The 14,857-nt window shown below is 38.1% G+C and overlaps 1 protein-coding gene across 45 annotated transcripts in view; it reads left to right on the top strand.

Annotated features, from left to right (window-relative positions):
• Positions 1–14,857, top strand: part of Neb (nebulin) — a 202,863-nt gene that overhangs the window by 160,566 nt on the left and 27,440 nt on the right. For all 45 annotated transcript variants that reach the window (XM_074070778.1, XM_074070748.1, XM_074070741.1 and 42 more), the window contains 12 exons: positions 78–188; positions 885–995; positions 1,193–1,294; positions 1,403–1,507; positions 6,067–6,177; positions 6,891–6,995; positions 7,609–7,713; positions 8,947–9,051; positions 10,776–10,886; positions 11,303–11,413; positions 12,073–12,186; positions 12,963–13,067. In XM_074070778.1, the coding sequence (XP_073926879.1) occupies positions 78–188; positions 885–995; positions 1,193–1,294; positions 1,403–1,507; positions 6,067–6,177; positions 6,891–6,995; positions 7,609–7,713; positions 8,947–9,051; positions 10,776–10,886; positions 11,303–11,413; positions 12,073–12,186; positions 12,963–13,067 (1,296 nt within the window). The remainder of the gene's footprint in view (positions 1–77; positions 189–884; positions 996–1,192; positions 1,295–1,402; positions 1,508–6,066; positions 6,178–6,890; positions 6,996–7,608; positions 7,714–8,946; positions 9,052–10,775; positions 10,887–11,302; positions 11,414–12,072; positions 12,187–12,962; positions 13,068–14,857) is intronic.

The following is a 14,857-nucleotide window of genomic DNA, read 5'->3' as shown; positions in this document are numbered from 1 at the left end:
AGCCCAAATGCTCTGCTTCTGTCTAAGGCCAAGGTTCTAGGCAGACACCTTCATAAGCTCTCTGTGGATTCCCCCAGAATAAGTATAAGGACCATGTCAAGAAGCACCTGGCCCAGGGCTCATATACAACACTACCGGAGACACGGGACACAGTTCACGTGAAGGCAGTGACCAAGCACGTCAGTGACGTAAGTACCCAGGCACAGAGCTCGTGGCAGCAGCAATACCACTTTACTTATAATCTGGTGGAATATCATATACTGCCTGTCTTGCTTACAATGCTTTTCTTTATGTAGCATCACTCTTACTATGAATATCTATATGTGAATCCTAAATTCTAGTTTAAAAAAAGATCCAATATCTATTGGCCTTCCAATTATAGCAATTATGGCAGATGTGAGTCTTGCCATAGGACATGTTAGCTAGCAATGTATGATGTAACTATTCCTATTGGAGGGAACAGTGCCAATTAGAAGTGGCTTCTCCTATCATTAAACTACTAAACAATTTTAGAGAGGTAAAGTCACCTTTGTGGGCCTCAGTAATCTCTGCCCACTGTAGCCTTGCCAATAATACCATAGTGGTTGTGCTATTATATTTTGTCTCATAAGGTTTCATACATATTTTAAGAGGTAGAAATTTTGAATGAAAGAGCTTGCTTTGCTCATACTCAGTTCCCCAAAGATTGCTGGACATTTCTAGTGTTGAGCTCAAGGGCAGAAACACCAAGGAAGAACTAGAATGTGGAACCGAGGTCTAAATCCCTACCTGATGCCAAAATGTGGAGCCCCAGATTTTCCTGGAGATCTTCTTAGAGTTCTTCAAGTAAATCAATTTTATTCTCTGCTTCCTCTGCTCACATGAGTAATTCTGACTCTGTTTAGACAAATTACAAAAAGAAGTTTGTCAAGGAGAAAGGAAAGTCCAACTACTCCATCATGCAGGAGCCTCCCGAGGTGAAACACGCCATGGAAGTGGCCAAGAAGCAGAGTGACGTATGTTCTCTCCCAACTTCTCAAGGGCCCAGCTGAGGCAGTGGAATTCAAACTAATGCATGGCCCTATGCTAGTGTGTGGGCGTCCTAATTTCTGTATCTGGTAGTTATTAAAATATGTTGGTGGGAATTGACTTGGTTTTAAGTAAAAAGTTGCTTGAGTGTATCTTGTGAGTAAACATTTTTTCCCAAATAAAGGTTGCTTACAAAAAAGATGCCAAAGAGAACTTGCATTACACCACAGTGGCTGATAGGCCAGACATCAAGAAGGCCACACAGGCAGCCAAGCAGGCCAGTGAGGTAAGGGTGTAGATAAAATGTTCCTGCTCCCCAGTGGCTACTGCCAACAAGTAATACAAGGCACTCATCACCAAGACTGCATTCCCATTTTGGTTTTCTTTGATTCAGGTGGAGTATAGAGCCAAGCACCGCAAGGAAGGCAGCCATGGGCTAAGCATGCTTGGTCGCCCAGACATTGAGATGGCCAAGAAGGCCGCCAGGCTGAGCAGCCAGGTAATGCGGATAAGCGAGGAACAATGCTAATGTGAGAAAAGTAAAAACCTTGCAGAAAGAAGCGATTCCCAGAATGAAAGTGCAGCATTAACAACCAAAGGGACTCTGGGTCTTCAATCACACAGCAGAGCTTTGAAAAGTGCTGAGGGCCTTGTCTTGCTTCCCGCTAACCAGTCAAGGCCATTCTCATTCTCCACTTTCCATTTATGGGTGTGCATGTTGGCATCTATGCTTAACTGTCATGTGACAAAGGGGACCTCTTCCCAGGCAGTAAGATTTACATCCAAAGGGGCTGGTTCATAATTGAGTCACCCATAGGAGACTTATTAACATGCAAACATCATGAAATGCTAACTTTTAAAGAACAGCCATGTGAATGAATATTTTTTCTTTCATTCAACATACATATACTGTTTGCCAGGCTTAGTTAGGGATAAGCAAATGTCTCAGACTTCATATGTACAGGAAAGTAATTACAGTCCGGTGTGACCAATGTTTGATCAAGGTATACAATACCTTGAAATATCAAATATGCAATCCCAAACTTTGGGAAGATACAAAGTATTAATGTAAAGTAACAAAGCAAGCTGAAATTATGAAAAGATAAAAGGTTCACATGACTGATGACAAATATGAATTTTTACAATTTTTGTATTTAAAATTCATATGCTGTACTTTTATTACAAATTAGTGGAATCATATAATGTTTGAGAACAAGATACAAAATGATTAACAAAACACAGTGGAATGAATTCCTTAGAATAATGAAACATAACAAGAACTTATTAATATAGCAATCTTTTCAATAACAGAAATGATCTTGATTTTGAAATTTTGAAATCTTTGCTGTTTTTAAAAATCAAGAGTCTCATATCACAGATCCCAAGTGAATCCTGTGTTAGGAAGAACAGGACCTAACAGGAATGTTTTATGAGCTCCTCTTCCTGGGGTCTCCTGTGAAATGCTTGCTTCAGGTTTGGTAGATTCATGGTGTAGCTCCAGCCCTGGGGACCTCAACTATGTGTAGGCTCTCCCTGTTCTAACTTTGCTATCTTGTTACTACTCAAAGTACAAAGGAGAGGGCATAGGAACAGCGCCACATCTTTTTGTTTTGCCTTTCATAGCATTTTTATTTCTGATCCATGCCATGATGTCATTCTTTTTTTTTAATTTTTATTGTTTTTTTATTCGTATGTGCATACAAAGCTTGGGTCATTTCTCCCCCTTGCCCCCACCCCCTCCCTTACCACCCACTCCGCCCCCTCCCTCTCCCCCCCAACCCCCTCAATACCCAGCAGAAACTATTTTGCCCTTATCTCTAATTTTGTTGAAGAGAGAGTATAAGCAATAATAGGAAGGAACAAGGGTTTTTGCTGGTTGAGATAAGGATAGCTATACAGGAAGTTGACTCACATTAATTTCCTGTGCGTGTGTGTTATCTTCTAGGTTAATTCTTTTTGGTCTAACCTTTTCTCTAGTTCCTGGTCCCCTTCTCCTATTGGCCTCAGTTGCTTTTAAGGTATCTGCTTTGGTTTCTGTGCGTTGAGGGCAACAAATGCTAGCTGATTTTTTAGGTGTCTTACCTATCCTCACACCTCCCTTGTGTGCTCTCGCTTTTATCATGACAGCATCACATCTTAATCACCCTGATGACTTTGTGTTGGAACATGTATAGAATGGTGTGGAAATTTGTTAAAGGGTATACTGTTTTTTCCTGAGTGGACCTTCTCTCAGGAGCATACTTGGAATAGGAAGATAGATAAGATGTGGAGATGACCTCCTGGTATATCTTAGGGCGCTAACACTTGATCAAGTTAAAAGATGAATGACAACAAATTAAGAATCTCACCTCCAACCACATAAAGAAAACCTCTACTTCTTCTGAACTCATTTCCCATTGATGATGCTTCATACATTAGAGACTGGTACTTAGTAGTCTCTCAATTTAGGCATACTGTGAATCAACAGAATGAGCTACTTAATGTTTTCCCTCACAGCCTTTTCACCTTTGGTTTACAAGAAAATTTAGCAAAAAAATTTCTAATTTAGGCACATTCTTTAGTCTTTAGAAGCACCAATATATAATTTAACACCCCAAAGAGACCTGACCATTTAGATGTTAGACCCTTAAATACAATTAAGCTTTGGAAAGAAAATTAATTCACAACTACTTTATATCCACAAAAGGCCCAATATCTGCCCCTTGCTGGCTCATGGCATTGCAGTTACCTTGTAGACTTCCATGAGTTACAGGAAAAAGCAGGCTTTATCACTCCATAATATCACAGGTGTGCAGTGCTACCACCCTTATCATCTAGTCCAACACCATTCTACCAACTCCAGAAGTCCTGAATCTGATGCATGCCCTCATCTTCTTAAGAAGTTCCAGTCAAGGGGCTGGTGCTATAGCTTAGTGGTTGACTGCCAGGCACACAGAAGCCCTGGACTCCATTCCCTCATACCACAAAAAACAAACAATGAAACGATCCAGTCAATGTGAGGCCCAAATTGCTGAATTCAGATCTATATTCGCAGTTACACTAGGCTTTGTTTGTGTTTGTTTGGTGGCCTTTTTTTTTTTTTTTCTGGTAGTACTGGGGTTTGAACTCAAGGCCTTACACTTGCTAAGCAAGCACTCTGTGACTTAAGCCACTCTGCCAGACTTTTATTGTGTTGGGTATTTTTGAGATAGGGTCTTGTGAACCATTTGCCCAAGACTGGCTTTAAACCTCAATCCTCCTAATCTTTGCCTCCTGAGTAACTAGGATTACAGGTGAGAGCCACTGGCGCCTACCTTTTGGTGGCTTTCTCGTGGAGAAGGGAGGCATAAATTTCTCTTGTGGGGAAATTTAAGTTAACTTGAAATTAATTGAAGAAACTCAGAAATGAGTTTTCTAAAAGAAAGAGGAATTTTAGAATCCTTCTAAAAGAATCAGCTTTTTATTCTCACTGAGGATGGGCACCTGCTTCTTTTCTTCCTATTTGACTCTGAGTATCTGGTTTATTTTCTCTTCAGTGTGTCACAGCTTTGGTAAGTCCCTAGTCTTTTGGATCTATCTCCCTAGGGAGAAGTTGCCTTTTGATCTAGACACCATCCTCCCACCTCTGAATTTCCTTCACAGGCTTTCCATTTCTTTATTTTGCAAATGCATTTCTTTCAGAGAAGAGCTTTGCAGCATTGCTCACCATTTGTTTTTCTGGGATGAGGTTTTTCAGCCTCCAGCTCCCATGCCTATCTCAGTGTGCCTGTCGTACCTTGTACTATTCTGCATGATCGTTTTTTACCTTTGCATTCCCACTCTGAATGTAGTCAACCAAAATGAGTCTGAGCACTGTGAATGCATTTTCTTCCATGTGGCAGGTTTCAATGTTTGTAGCCTTTGGTTTGTCTCTTGTTTCTGTTCTCTGGATACATCATGTTTTGGGGAAGGGCAGCACAATGATGAAGTTCAAAGGGTACTGGTTTAAATGCCAAGAGTGAAATATCCCAGTGACTGCATTCTGCTATGCTGGCTTTGAATAAGTGTAAGACATTCATCTTACCAACAACAGAAACTGTAGGTTTCCTTCCAAGTCAAATATTGCACTTTTAGCTGGTTTAACCTCTAGAAACAGCTTATTTTTATTCTTTTTACTGTGAATAATTAGTGGAATTCTATTTCTGGACTTAATCCTCCCGTATTATTGACCAAGTCATCAGTCTGTTCTTCAATAAGGAAAAATTTCTGTCACCCAGTTTTTTGGTTGAATTCTCCTATAAATAAACCATCTTCTTACATATTTTGCCTAGGCTTAATGACCATCTCTTCCTTTCATTCAATCATATTATATTTATTGAACATTTAATAGTGTCAGACATTGTATTTTTAAAATTGAGGTTATTCATTCTTCTGTATCTCCTTACTTTTATGTGTCCTAAAAGTATATTTAATCTTATTTACTTCATTATCCTAAAGTTTCTCAATTATTCCTTCAAATATGAAATACTTAAAGTTATTAATCCATGAACTTTTTTACTCAGAAGTTATGCCATTTTGGCATTTTTGACATTTTGGCATTTTGACATTTTAAATGACACAGTCAAGTTACTAGTTTAAGACAAATTCTCCTAACTTAACAGATTCTTACTTCTCAACCTTCTATATCATTTAAAATCCTTCATTCAATTCCTTAGAGTAGACAGAAAGTGGTTTTGGTTTTGCTCGTTGGGAAGGCCAAAATGCTCCAAGTCAGATACATTAAATAGCTTCTTTCAGTTTAGCCTGAAACTTATTTTTGTTTTGCATTGGAGAGGGCTGATTCTTTTCATACCTCTGAACAACATAAACATGAGCAAAGCCAATGCTATATTGCTTGCTTTTATACCTGATTATCTGTTGCCCCAACATAATTGTTAATAGTGTCCCCTTTTATTCTTAAAAGTATCCCAGTTTGGGTAATTCTTTATATGAGCTCTTTATATGTAGCACACATTTTCTTTGGTTTTTACTTTCTACTATTCCTCAGTCCCAAACTGATTGATGTTCAGGATTAATTTGGATGTTTTCATTTGCTGTTAGGTTAAATACCGAGAAAATTTCGACAAAGACAAAGGCAAGACACCAAAATACAATCCGAAAGACAGCCAGCTCTACAAAACCATGAAAGATGCTAATAATCTTGCAAGTGAGGTATGTCTTTGGATTGTGGTAAAATGTATAACCTAATAGTTGCCATTTTAACCAGGTTTGAGTGTACAATTCAGTAGCATTAATAATATTTGCAGTGTTGTTAAAATATCACCACTGTTTCTAAAACTTTTTCATCATCCCTAAGAAAATTCACTAAGCAGCCTCCATTCTCTGTTCCCCTAAGCTCCTGGTAACCTCTACTTTCTGTCTCTATGAATTTGCATATTTTATAGATTTCATATAACTAGTTTACTCTTTTATTTATTTATTTATTTATTTATTTATTTATTTATTTATTTATTTATTTATTTATTCTGATGGTGCTGAGAATTGAACCCAAGGTCTTGAGCATGCTAGGTGAACTCTCTGCCACTGAGCTACACTCCCAGACCCAGATTTCATATAATTGGAAACATACAATATTTGTCTTTTTCTCTCTAGCTTATTGTCTTAGTGCAATATTTTCAAGATTTATTCATATCATAGCATGTATTAGAACTTCATTCCATTTTATAGCTGAATAATATTCCATCATATGTACACAGTTTTGTCCATTCATTTGTTGATGGACACTTGGGTTGTTTCCACTTGGGTGGCTTTCATAACCATCTCTAGCATTTGTTTCATGATGGTCTATCTTACTGTGATTCCTATTAGTGCTATTTTTCATTTTCTATTTATGTGATTTCCTTTTTGTTCTCCTTAACATATAGGTTAAATATAAGGCCGACCTGAAGAAACTTCACAAACCTGTGACTGACATGAAGGAATCTCTGATAATGAACCATGTCCTGAATACAAGCCAACTTGCCAGTTCTGTAAGTTTCATCATTTATTCCAGAAACCACTTGCTTTCCCTATTTGCAACTCAGTTTCTTTTCTGAGCTCTTATGGTCTCCTTCTCTGCTACTGATACACTCCATTTCTTACAACATTCTTCTATTTGAGTGTATTCTTTCTAATTACATTTAATCTACCCAAATGTCCATTGACTTTAACATATCTCAATCGGTAGAAATGTTTATTTGGACAGAGGGTATAGCTCAGTGGTACAGCATTTGCCTCGCATACTCAAGGACCTGGGTTTGATCCCCAGCACCGCCCCCCCACAAAATAAACTACTATTTAAAATATTTTTAATTAAACATTTCCTTTCTTCCTTCTAAAGACATAAAACTACATAAACATAGTTTCTTATGCTTTTAGCTTTTAACTTACAACACCTACTTCGAAGAAGTCATACAACCTGAATATTCACATTGGTATTAATGAATAATTCTAAACATGAGTGTTCGCCTTCTATAACTCCCCATTTAGTGTTAGCTAATTTAATTTGGTCTTGAAAATGCTATTGTGAAAATGTCTAAGAAAAAATTGACGGCTGAGCAGCTTTGCCACTGATGTGCCTTTTTTTTTCTCCCTTCCCCTCAGTACCAATACAAAAAGAACTACGAGAAGAGTAAAGGCCACTACCACACCATACCTGATAATCTAGAGCAGCTTCACCTAAAAGAGGCCACGGAATTACAGAGTATAGTGAGTTGATCAAGCCTGGTTCTCCCCCCATCCCATGCACCTTCATCTATACTGTCAAAAACTGTCATGCATTCAGCCATAGGAATAAGGCTTTTATAGCCATTGTTTGAAAACCACCCAAAGGTAAAGGGGCTTTGAATTTAGTAACATTTTGAAATTGTGTTAACAGCATTTACACACAGTGGAGAAATACTCATGCTGTAGGTTATGCAGGTTATGCAGGGGTAGAAGCATGAAGGTTATGTTAGGAGGGAGATGTGCCCTAGGGTGGGAAATACTAATGGATAATAAGGAGTCTTGGGAGGATTTTAATCAGAGAAGTGACATGATCCACTGATGAGTCTCTGGATATTTAAGAAATTGCTAAATTTATAAAATAATTGAAGAATTTCAGAGGAAATTCTCATCACAAAATCACTATTATTTTATGTCCTCTTTAGGCATTAGCCAGAGGGCTAACTCACTAGAAATGTCCTCACGTCCTGTATAAGGCAGCATGTACCCCCAGGTACATACATGTTATAACCATGATTGCTGAGCCCAAGCATGGCCATTAGGTGCTGTGTGAACAGGGGCCTTTGCCTCTCTTTCAATTTCTCCTCTGTGAAATGTGACTATTTATATGCTTCCCTCATTCCTAATCACATGTTATAAGGATGAAGGAATTTTACTGTTAAAATAGCCTTCAGAGTCTTTTGAGAATGTCAGGTTTATTAGTAATTCAATCAGCCCATAAATTAGTTTTCATTTCTATTCCAATTTATTTTGGCTACATTAAACATATGACCAGTTATGACCCAGAGAGAGTTGTTTACTCATAAAGCTGCATGTACTAGCTATTAAATCAAGACCCAGGGTCTGTAGTAAAAGTTTATGAGAGTAAAATGGAGATTTTTGTCAGAAATACTGGTTAACACTGTTTATTAAGGTATCCACATGTATGCATCAGATGTTGGTAATTCTCCCCATGGGTTTCCTTACAGCAACATTTCTATCAGTGCTTCTTTTGTCTTCTTGAATTAAATCTAAATCCTGGTTACACCTTTCAAACATCAATGGTTCTCCACAGGCAACAAAAAGGTCCTAGATCTAAAACACATCAGAAAAACTGTTTTGAGTGGCAATGAAATGAATCAATTGGACATAGTGCATCAATTAAAGTCCTGTCCTTAAACTGTTTCTGTGTAGGAGCTAACTAATAAAGAGCTATCTAACAAGACTTTTCATCACTAGGTGAAATACAAAGAAAAATATGAAAAGGAACGAGGAAAGCCTATGCTGGACTTTGAGACACCAACGTACATTACTGCCAAAGAGTCTCAGCAGATGCAGAGTGGAGTAAGTCCTATAACACACCGCACAGCAGAGACACCATTAAGCTAATGAACACAGGCTCTGCCCACAATTGTAACCAGCCTCCTATTATCCAAAAGTGGTAGATGGCAGAATTTTTTTAACATGTGATGGTGAAAATCTGTCATCGCAGAAATCCTACAGTTCAGTTATTTTTTTTTAAGTTCTAAGTAGTAGATTTTTACCATTTGGTTTATTTCAACAACCATTTTTATAAAACGGGAACACAGCTAACCATTCTTAACATGAAAAATACATCTACTGAATATAATCTGAAGTTTTCTCTGATAAATAGAAAGTTCCCCCCACATACATGCATCATTGGTTTGGGGTATTCCCTATTATTAGTAGGATGCTGCAAGTCCAACAAAAGCCAGTCAGTGATCAAAATGTGTAGCAAGACCCCAGAAAAATCAGAACTCAAATTACCCTCTTTCTACTCTTGAATTGTATGTGGAGGCACTTAAAAAAAAAAACCTTTTTCATTCTTAACCTTGAGTAGAGGATGGAATCTTATTTTGAATTTCAGAAAGTCTGTTCCACTGGGAAACAGGTTTATTTGGATGTCTGTTTGCCTCTCCTCCTTGGGACATATCTCTAACTATAAAGATAAATGGTTTTTAGTAAAAAGAGTAGTTTGTGGAGATTTTCTGGTGTGCAAAATTCCAGATAACCAAAAGCTTAAAACAATTTCAAAGAACTGTTAAATCTGAGAAAAGGCTCTATGGGAGTTCCTTGTTCCTTCTTGCAGTTTTTCTGTAAATTTAAAATTCTATTAAGATTTTAAACAACAATGAATATATGCTAATAAAAATTAAGAAAAAAATGTTAAATACATAAAAAATGTGTTTCCAATACCTATTTTTCAAGTCTTTCTGCACAGCATAGCCCAGGGATTGAACAGGACATGGGGGTGGGGTGCTTTTTCTCAACCATAAACAAAACCATAGTATTCCTCTGTGCCTCATTGCCTACTTAATCTATTCAGTGATTTAAAAAATAGGTCATAAGTCAGTTGCTCCTTACCCACTAGGCCTTAGGGCCAAAGAGGACATGGGCTGGCATTGTAATACCAGAGCCTAACACAATGCTAGTATATACTAGGTACCTGGTAAAATGTTTGTTGGAAAAGAAAAAAATAAGTCATGCTAAGCATGGTGGTGCACACCTATAATCCTAGCACCTAGGAGGCTGAAGCAGGAGGATAGTGATTCAAAGGCCAGCCAGGGCTACATGGTGAGAACCCATCTCAAAAGGAAAAAAAAAAAAAAAAAGTCATGATTATGAAAAATGCCAATTTGGCAATCAGTGGCCTTAGGGTTCTTCTTCTTCTGTCCCCATCCTCCATCACTTCAAATTCTGAGATAAAATCTTTTGTTACCTTAGAAAAATGTGGGACCATTTCAGGAGAGACAGTGGATTCAGAGTTGATGATGTATCCATGCTTCCGCTCTGGTGGGGCCAGTCCCAGTGAGTCATTAGACAGACGGTGGGAGCGGGTTTCTCACCCTCTGAGTTTCCCTGGAGTCATTTGCTCCATAAGCAAAATATTTCCAGAGCAATCAGACATATTTCAAATGTGTGACCATTAGCAGAACTGTGATTGAGTTGAAAGACCATACGTAGAAAAAATGTAATATTTTTCTTCCCAGGATCCAGAAATGAACTATAACAGATTCTTTCTTGTCTTTCCCTCCTGCTCATATTAGAAAGAATATAGGAAAGAGTATGAAGAATCCATTAAAGGCAGAAACCTGACTGGCCTGGAGGTCACGCCAGCTTTATTACATGTCAAATATGCAACCAAAATAGCAAGCGAGGTAGTGGCCACTTGGTCTTTTCTATCCCTCTCTTGATGCAAATAATTACACTAATGACACTCATCAATGTGCTCCTGCTGCCACGTCCATCACCACCTAACTGCAGGTTTCAGGTTGAGTTCATGTTTGGGTCTGCTACCTAATCTGTTACCCCTGTTAATTCTAATTTTTTAATGGAATACCTAATAAAAAGTTTGCTTATCTTAGCATTATATTAATTTCCAGTCTTTTGTTTAATGTTTGATATTAACTGATAAAGCATATACCTTACCTTCATTCTTATCTTTACTTACTCAACCATGAGCTGTTTAAAAAATTGGAAGGGTTGGATTTTTGTTGTTGTTGTTTTGACTCTTCACCCAAGAGAACAATCCATGCTTCATTGTCAGTTTTGTTGCTTTTATTTTGTGATGTAGAAAGAGTATAGGAAAGATCTAGAGGAAAGCATCCGTGGACGGGGTCTCACTGAAATGGAAGATACTCCTGACATGCTAAGAGCAAAGAATGCTACTCAAATCCTCAATGAGGTAAGACCACAGCCAAGTGCATGCATATAATGAACAGAGCATCTTCTTCCTGCCCAAGTTACGGCAAAAGAGAGAAACAAAGAGTTTTGAATTTCAAGTTCTATACCCAGCATAATTATTAACCTTATTAAATAAAATATGTCAATTTCTGATGAGTAGATACTAACAATATGTTTCTGTAGCTGCATCAAAGTCAATAATTTATCTAATATTATTCGATACATTCAGTGTGCTCATTTAAATTAAAACATCATACCACACTAGAGTGGTGTGCACCTAAATTTAATTCTACTTATGTACTGAGCCACATTTAAAATTTGCATTCTATTTTTACTTTCTAAGTAGAGAATGATAAAGGCAGGGCTGAAGGTGTGGCCCAACTGATATAGTGCACAAGGCCCTGAGTTCAAACCCTAAAACCACCCCTCTCTCCCTGCAAAAAAGAAAGAGTGATAAAAGGAGGGCTTATGTTGATCTCAAATGCACAGACTGGTTCCCTCCATCTAATCACATGGAACAGTGAAGGTAAATGCTAACAAGAGAACACTACCTGTGACAACTGAGGTGGCATGTTGTACAGATTCAGTACACTCTGTATGGTTAGTGCCTACTAGTAGAAGTTAGGTGACTTTTTTTTTCTTTAAATAATTCTTCCATAGAAAGAATATAAGCGAGACCTGGAGCTGGAAGTCAAAGGAAGAGGCCTGAATGCCATGGCCAATGAAACTCCAGATTTTATGCGGGCCAGGAATGCTACTGACATTGCCAGTCAGGTCAGCATTTCTAATGCATGTCAATCTTTCAAAAAAGCAATTGTAGGGCTGAATAACTCAAGTGGTAAAGTACCTGCCTAACAAAAAAGTAATTGTGATAATAAAGACATAATATCCATTATTTTCTTGTTCATGACAGTCAAATGCATACAATAACATTTTTGAAAACCTTCCTGCTGTACTCTATTCCAATGGAATAGACACGGACCCTTTGCCAGGCTGCTTCTGTCTGCCTTTCTGAGTCTATAGCCACTGGTGACATTCAGAGAAAAGAGCAGAAGTTGGGGAGCCAAATTGTTGCATGGAGCTGGGGCCAACTTTTGACAGCTTAGCCTTGTTTTTGTGGTCAATCCACTCCTCATCTGGCACCAAGAATTCCTTGCTTAGTATATTTTGGGAGTTCTTTTTTCCCCTGCATTCAAGGCCTAAATTTAAAATGCATCTTTTAGGCACCCAATGTTGTCTAACACTAATTGGCATAAAGCTTTTTGCTTGTCATTCTGCCAGCTCTTATATAAACAACACACACCTTACTATGTATTGACTATCTCTCTCCTCATCAATACCTAATCCTACATCTAACTGGATAGTAAATCTTTGAACAATTCAGACCTTTTTTCTGAATCTTACTCTTTAACACAAAGCTAGGAAGATGTGTCTGTTAAATGTCAAATGAACCCTCTTGGAAAAGAAACATTGGTTACCTCTTAATCAAATCAAGCCAACAAATGTATGTATTATAAATATTTACCCAACTTATGGGTGTCCCTTTACAGATTAAGTATAAGCAATCAGCAGAAATGGAAAAAGCCAATTTCACTTCTGTTGTTGATACCCCGGAGATCATTCATGCCCAACAAGTCAAGAACCTTTCAAGCCAGGTAAGGACATCATCAGAATATCTCTCATTTACCTCAGTCATGAGAGCAATATTCCTCCCATTAATACCTGAGGAGGATTTTTTTTCTCTCTCTCTCTCAAATGACAATTTTCTAGCATTTGTATTGCTCAAGTAGTAGACTGCCTGTTTTGCAAGCATGAAGCCCTGAATTCAAACCCAGTCCAGTCAAAATAAATCCCTCAAATGACAATTTTCCCCAGTTGAACCAGTGATGCAGGCTTAAGACAGAGATGAGATTTCTGTTCAGCTTTACAACAGATGATAAGGAGGCTAAGAGTGTACCTCAGTGGTAGAGTAAGGCTCTGGGTTTGATTTCAAGCACTGAATAAAAATAAACCCCAAAAGATTCTAAGAAAGAATTTTAAGGTATTAAAGAACTCTTTCATGATACAACTCATAATTAACAAATTGATATTTTAACATGTATAGTCTCATAACATGGATGTGGGAGAGCTAGGGAGCCCGACACTCCTTGGCTATGAGAGGAAACCTTCAGCACACAGGCTTGTCCTGGGAAGGGCTTAGTCATTTAACTCCACTGGTCTTTGCTCTCCTGGGGCTCTCTTAAGCTGCTTCCTCAAGGCTTAAAATATGGCCAGGAGATTACTCTCTGTCCGCAGTTCAGATTAGCATTTATCTTTGAATGATTGCAATGTTTGTGTTCCACAAAATTGCTTTTCAATTTCTAATGGAAAGTGTGTATTTTATAACTTCTAAATCTTTTACTTCGGAGTTAACACAAGCAGTGTAGTAAGCTCATTCACAAATTCAGGATACAATACCCAATTTTTAAAAAAATTTTTATTTTATTCATATGTGCATACAATGTTTGGGTCACTTCTCCCCCCCACCCCCCAACCCCTGCTCCCTCCCTTAACCCCCCCTTACCCCTCGATACCCAGAAGAAACTATTCTGCCCTTGTCTCTAGTTTTGTTGAGTGCAACAAATGCTATCTAGTTTTTCAGGTGTCTTACCTATCCTCATACCTCCTTTATGTGCTCTCGCTTTATCATGTGATCGAAGTCCAATCCCCTTCTTGTGCTTGCCCTTGATCTAATGTCCACATATGAGGGAGAACATATGATTTTTGGTCTTTTGGGCCAGGCTAACCTCACTCAGCATGATGTTCTCCAATTCCATCATAAAATTCCATTGTGCATAAATACCACATTTTCTTAATCCATTCATCAGTGCTGGGGCATCTTGGCTGTTTCCATAACTTGGCTATTGTGAATAGTGCTGCAATAAACATGGGTGTGCAGGTGCCTCTGGAGTAACCTGTGTCACAGTCTTTTGGGTATATCCCCAAGAGTGGTATTGTTGGATCATATGGTAGATCAATGTTTAGCTTTTTAAGTAGCCTCCAAATTTTTTTCCAGAGTAGTTGTACTAGTTTACATTCCTACCAGCAGTGAAAGAGGGTTCCTTTTTCCCTGTTGTTGGTGGTGTTGCTGATGATGGCTATTCTAACAGGGGTGAGGTGGAATCTTAGTGTGGTTTTAATTTGCATTTCCTTTATTGCTAGAGATGGTGAGCATTTTTTCATGTGTTTTTTGGCCATTTGAATTTCTTCTTTTGAGAAAGTTCTGTTTAGTTCACTTGCCCATTTCTTTATTGGTTCATTAATTTTGGGAGAATTTAGTTTTTTAAGTTCCCTATATATTCTGGTTATCAGTCCTTTGTCTGATGTGTAGCTGGCAAATATTTTCTCCCACTCTGTGGGCATTCTCTTCAGTTTAGAGACCATTTCTTTTGTTGAGCAGAAGCTT

The sequence above is a fragment of the Castor canadensis genome, chromosome 4, assembly GCF_047511655.1.
Source record: "Castor canadensis chromosome 4, mCasCan1.hap1v2, whole genome shotgun sequence".
Classification (NCBI taxonomy): domain Eukaryota; kingdom Metazoa; phylum Chordata; class Mammalia; order Rodentia; family Castoridae; genus Castor; species Castor canadensis.
Note: the sequence above shows the minus strand (reverse complement) of the source record. Positions and strands in the feature narration are given on the sequence as shown.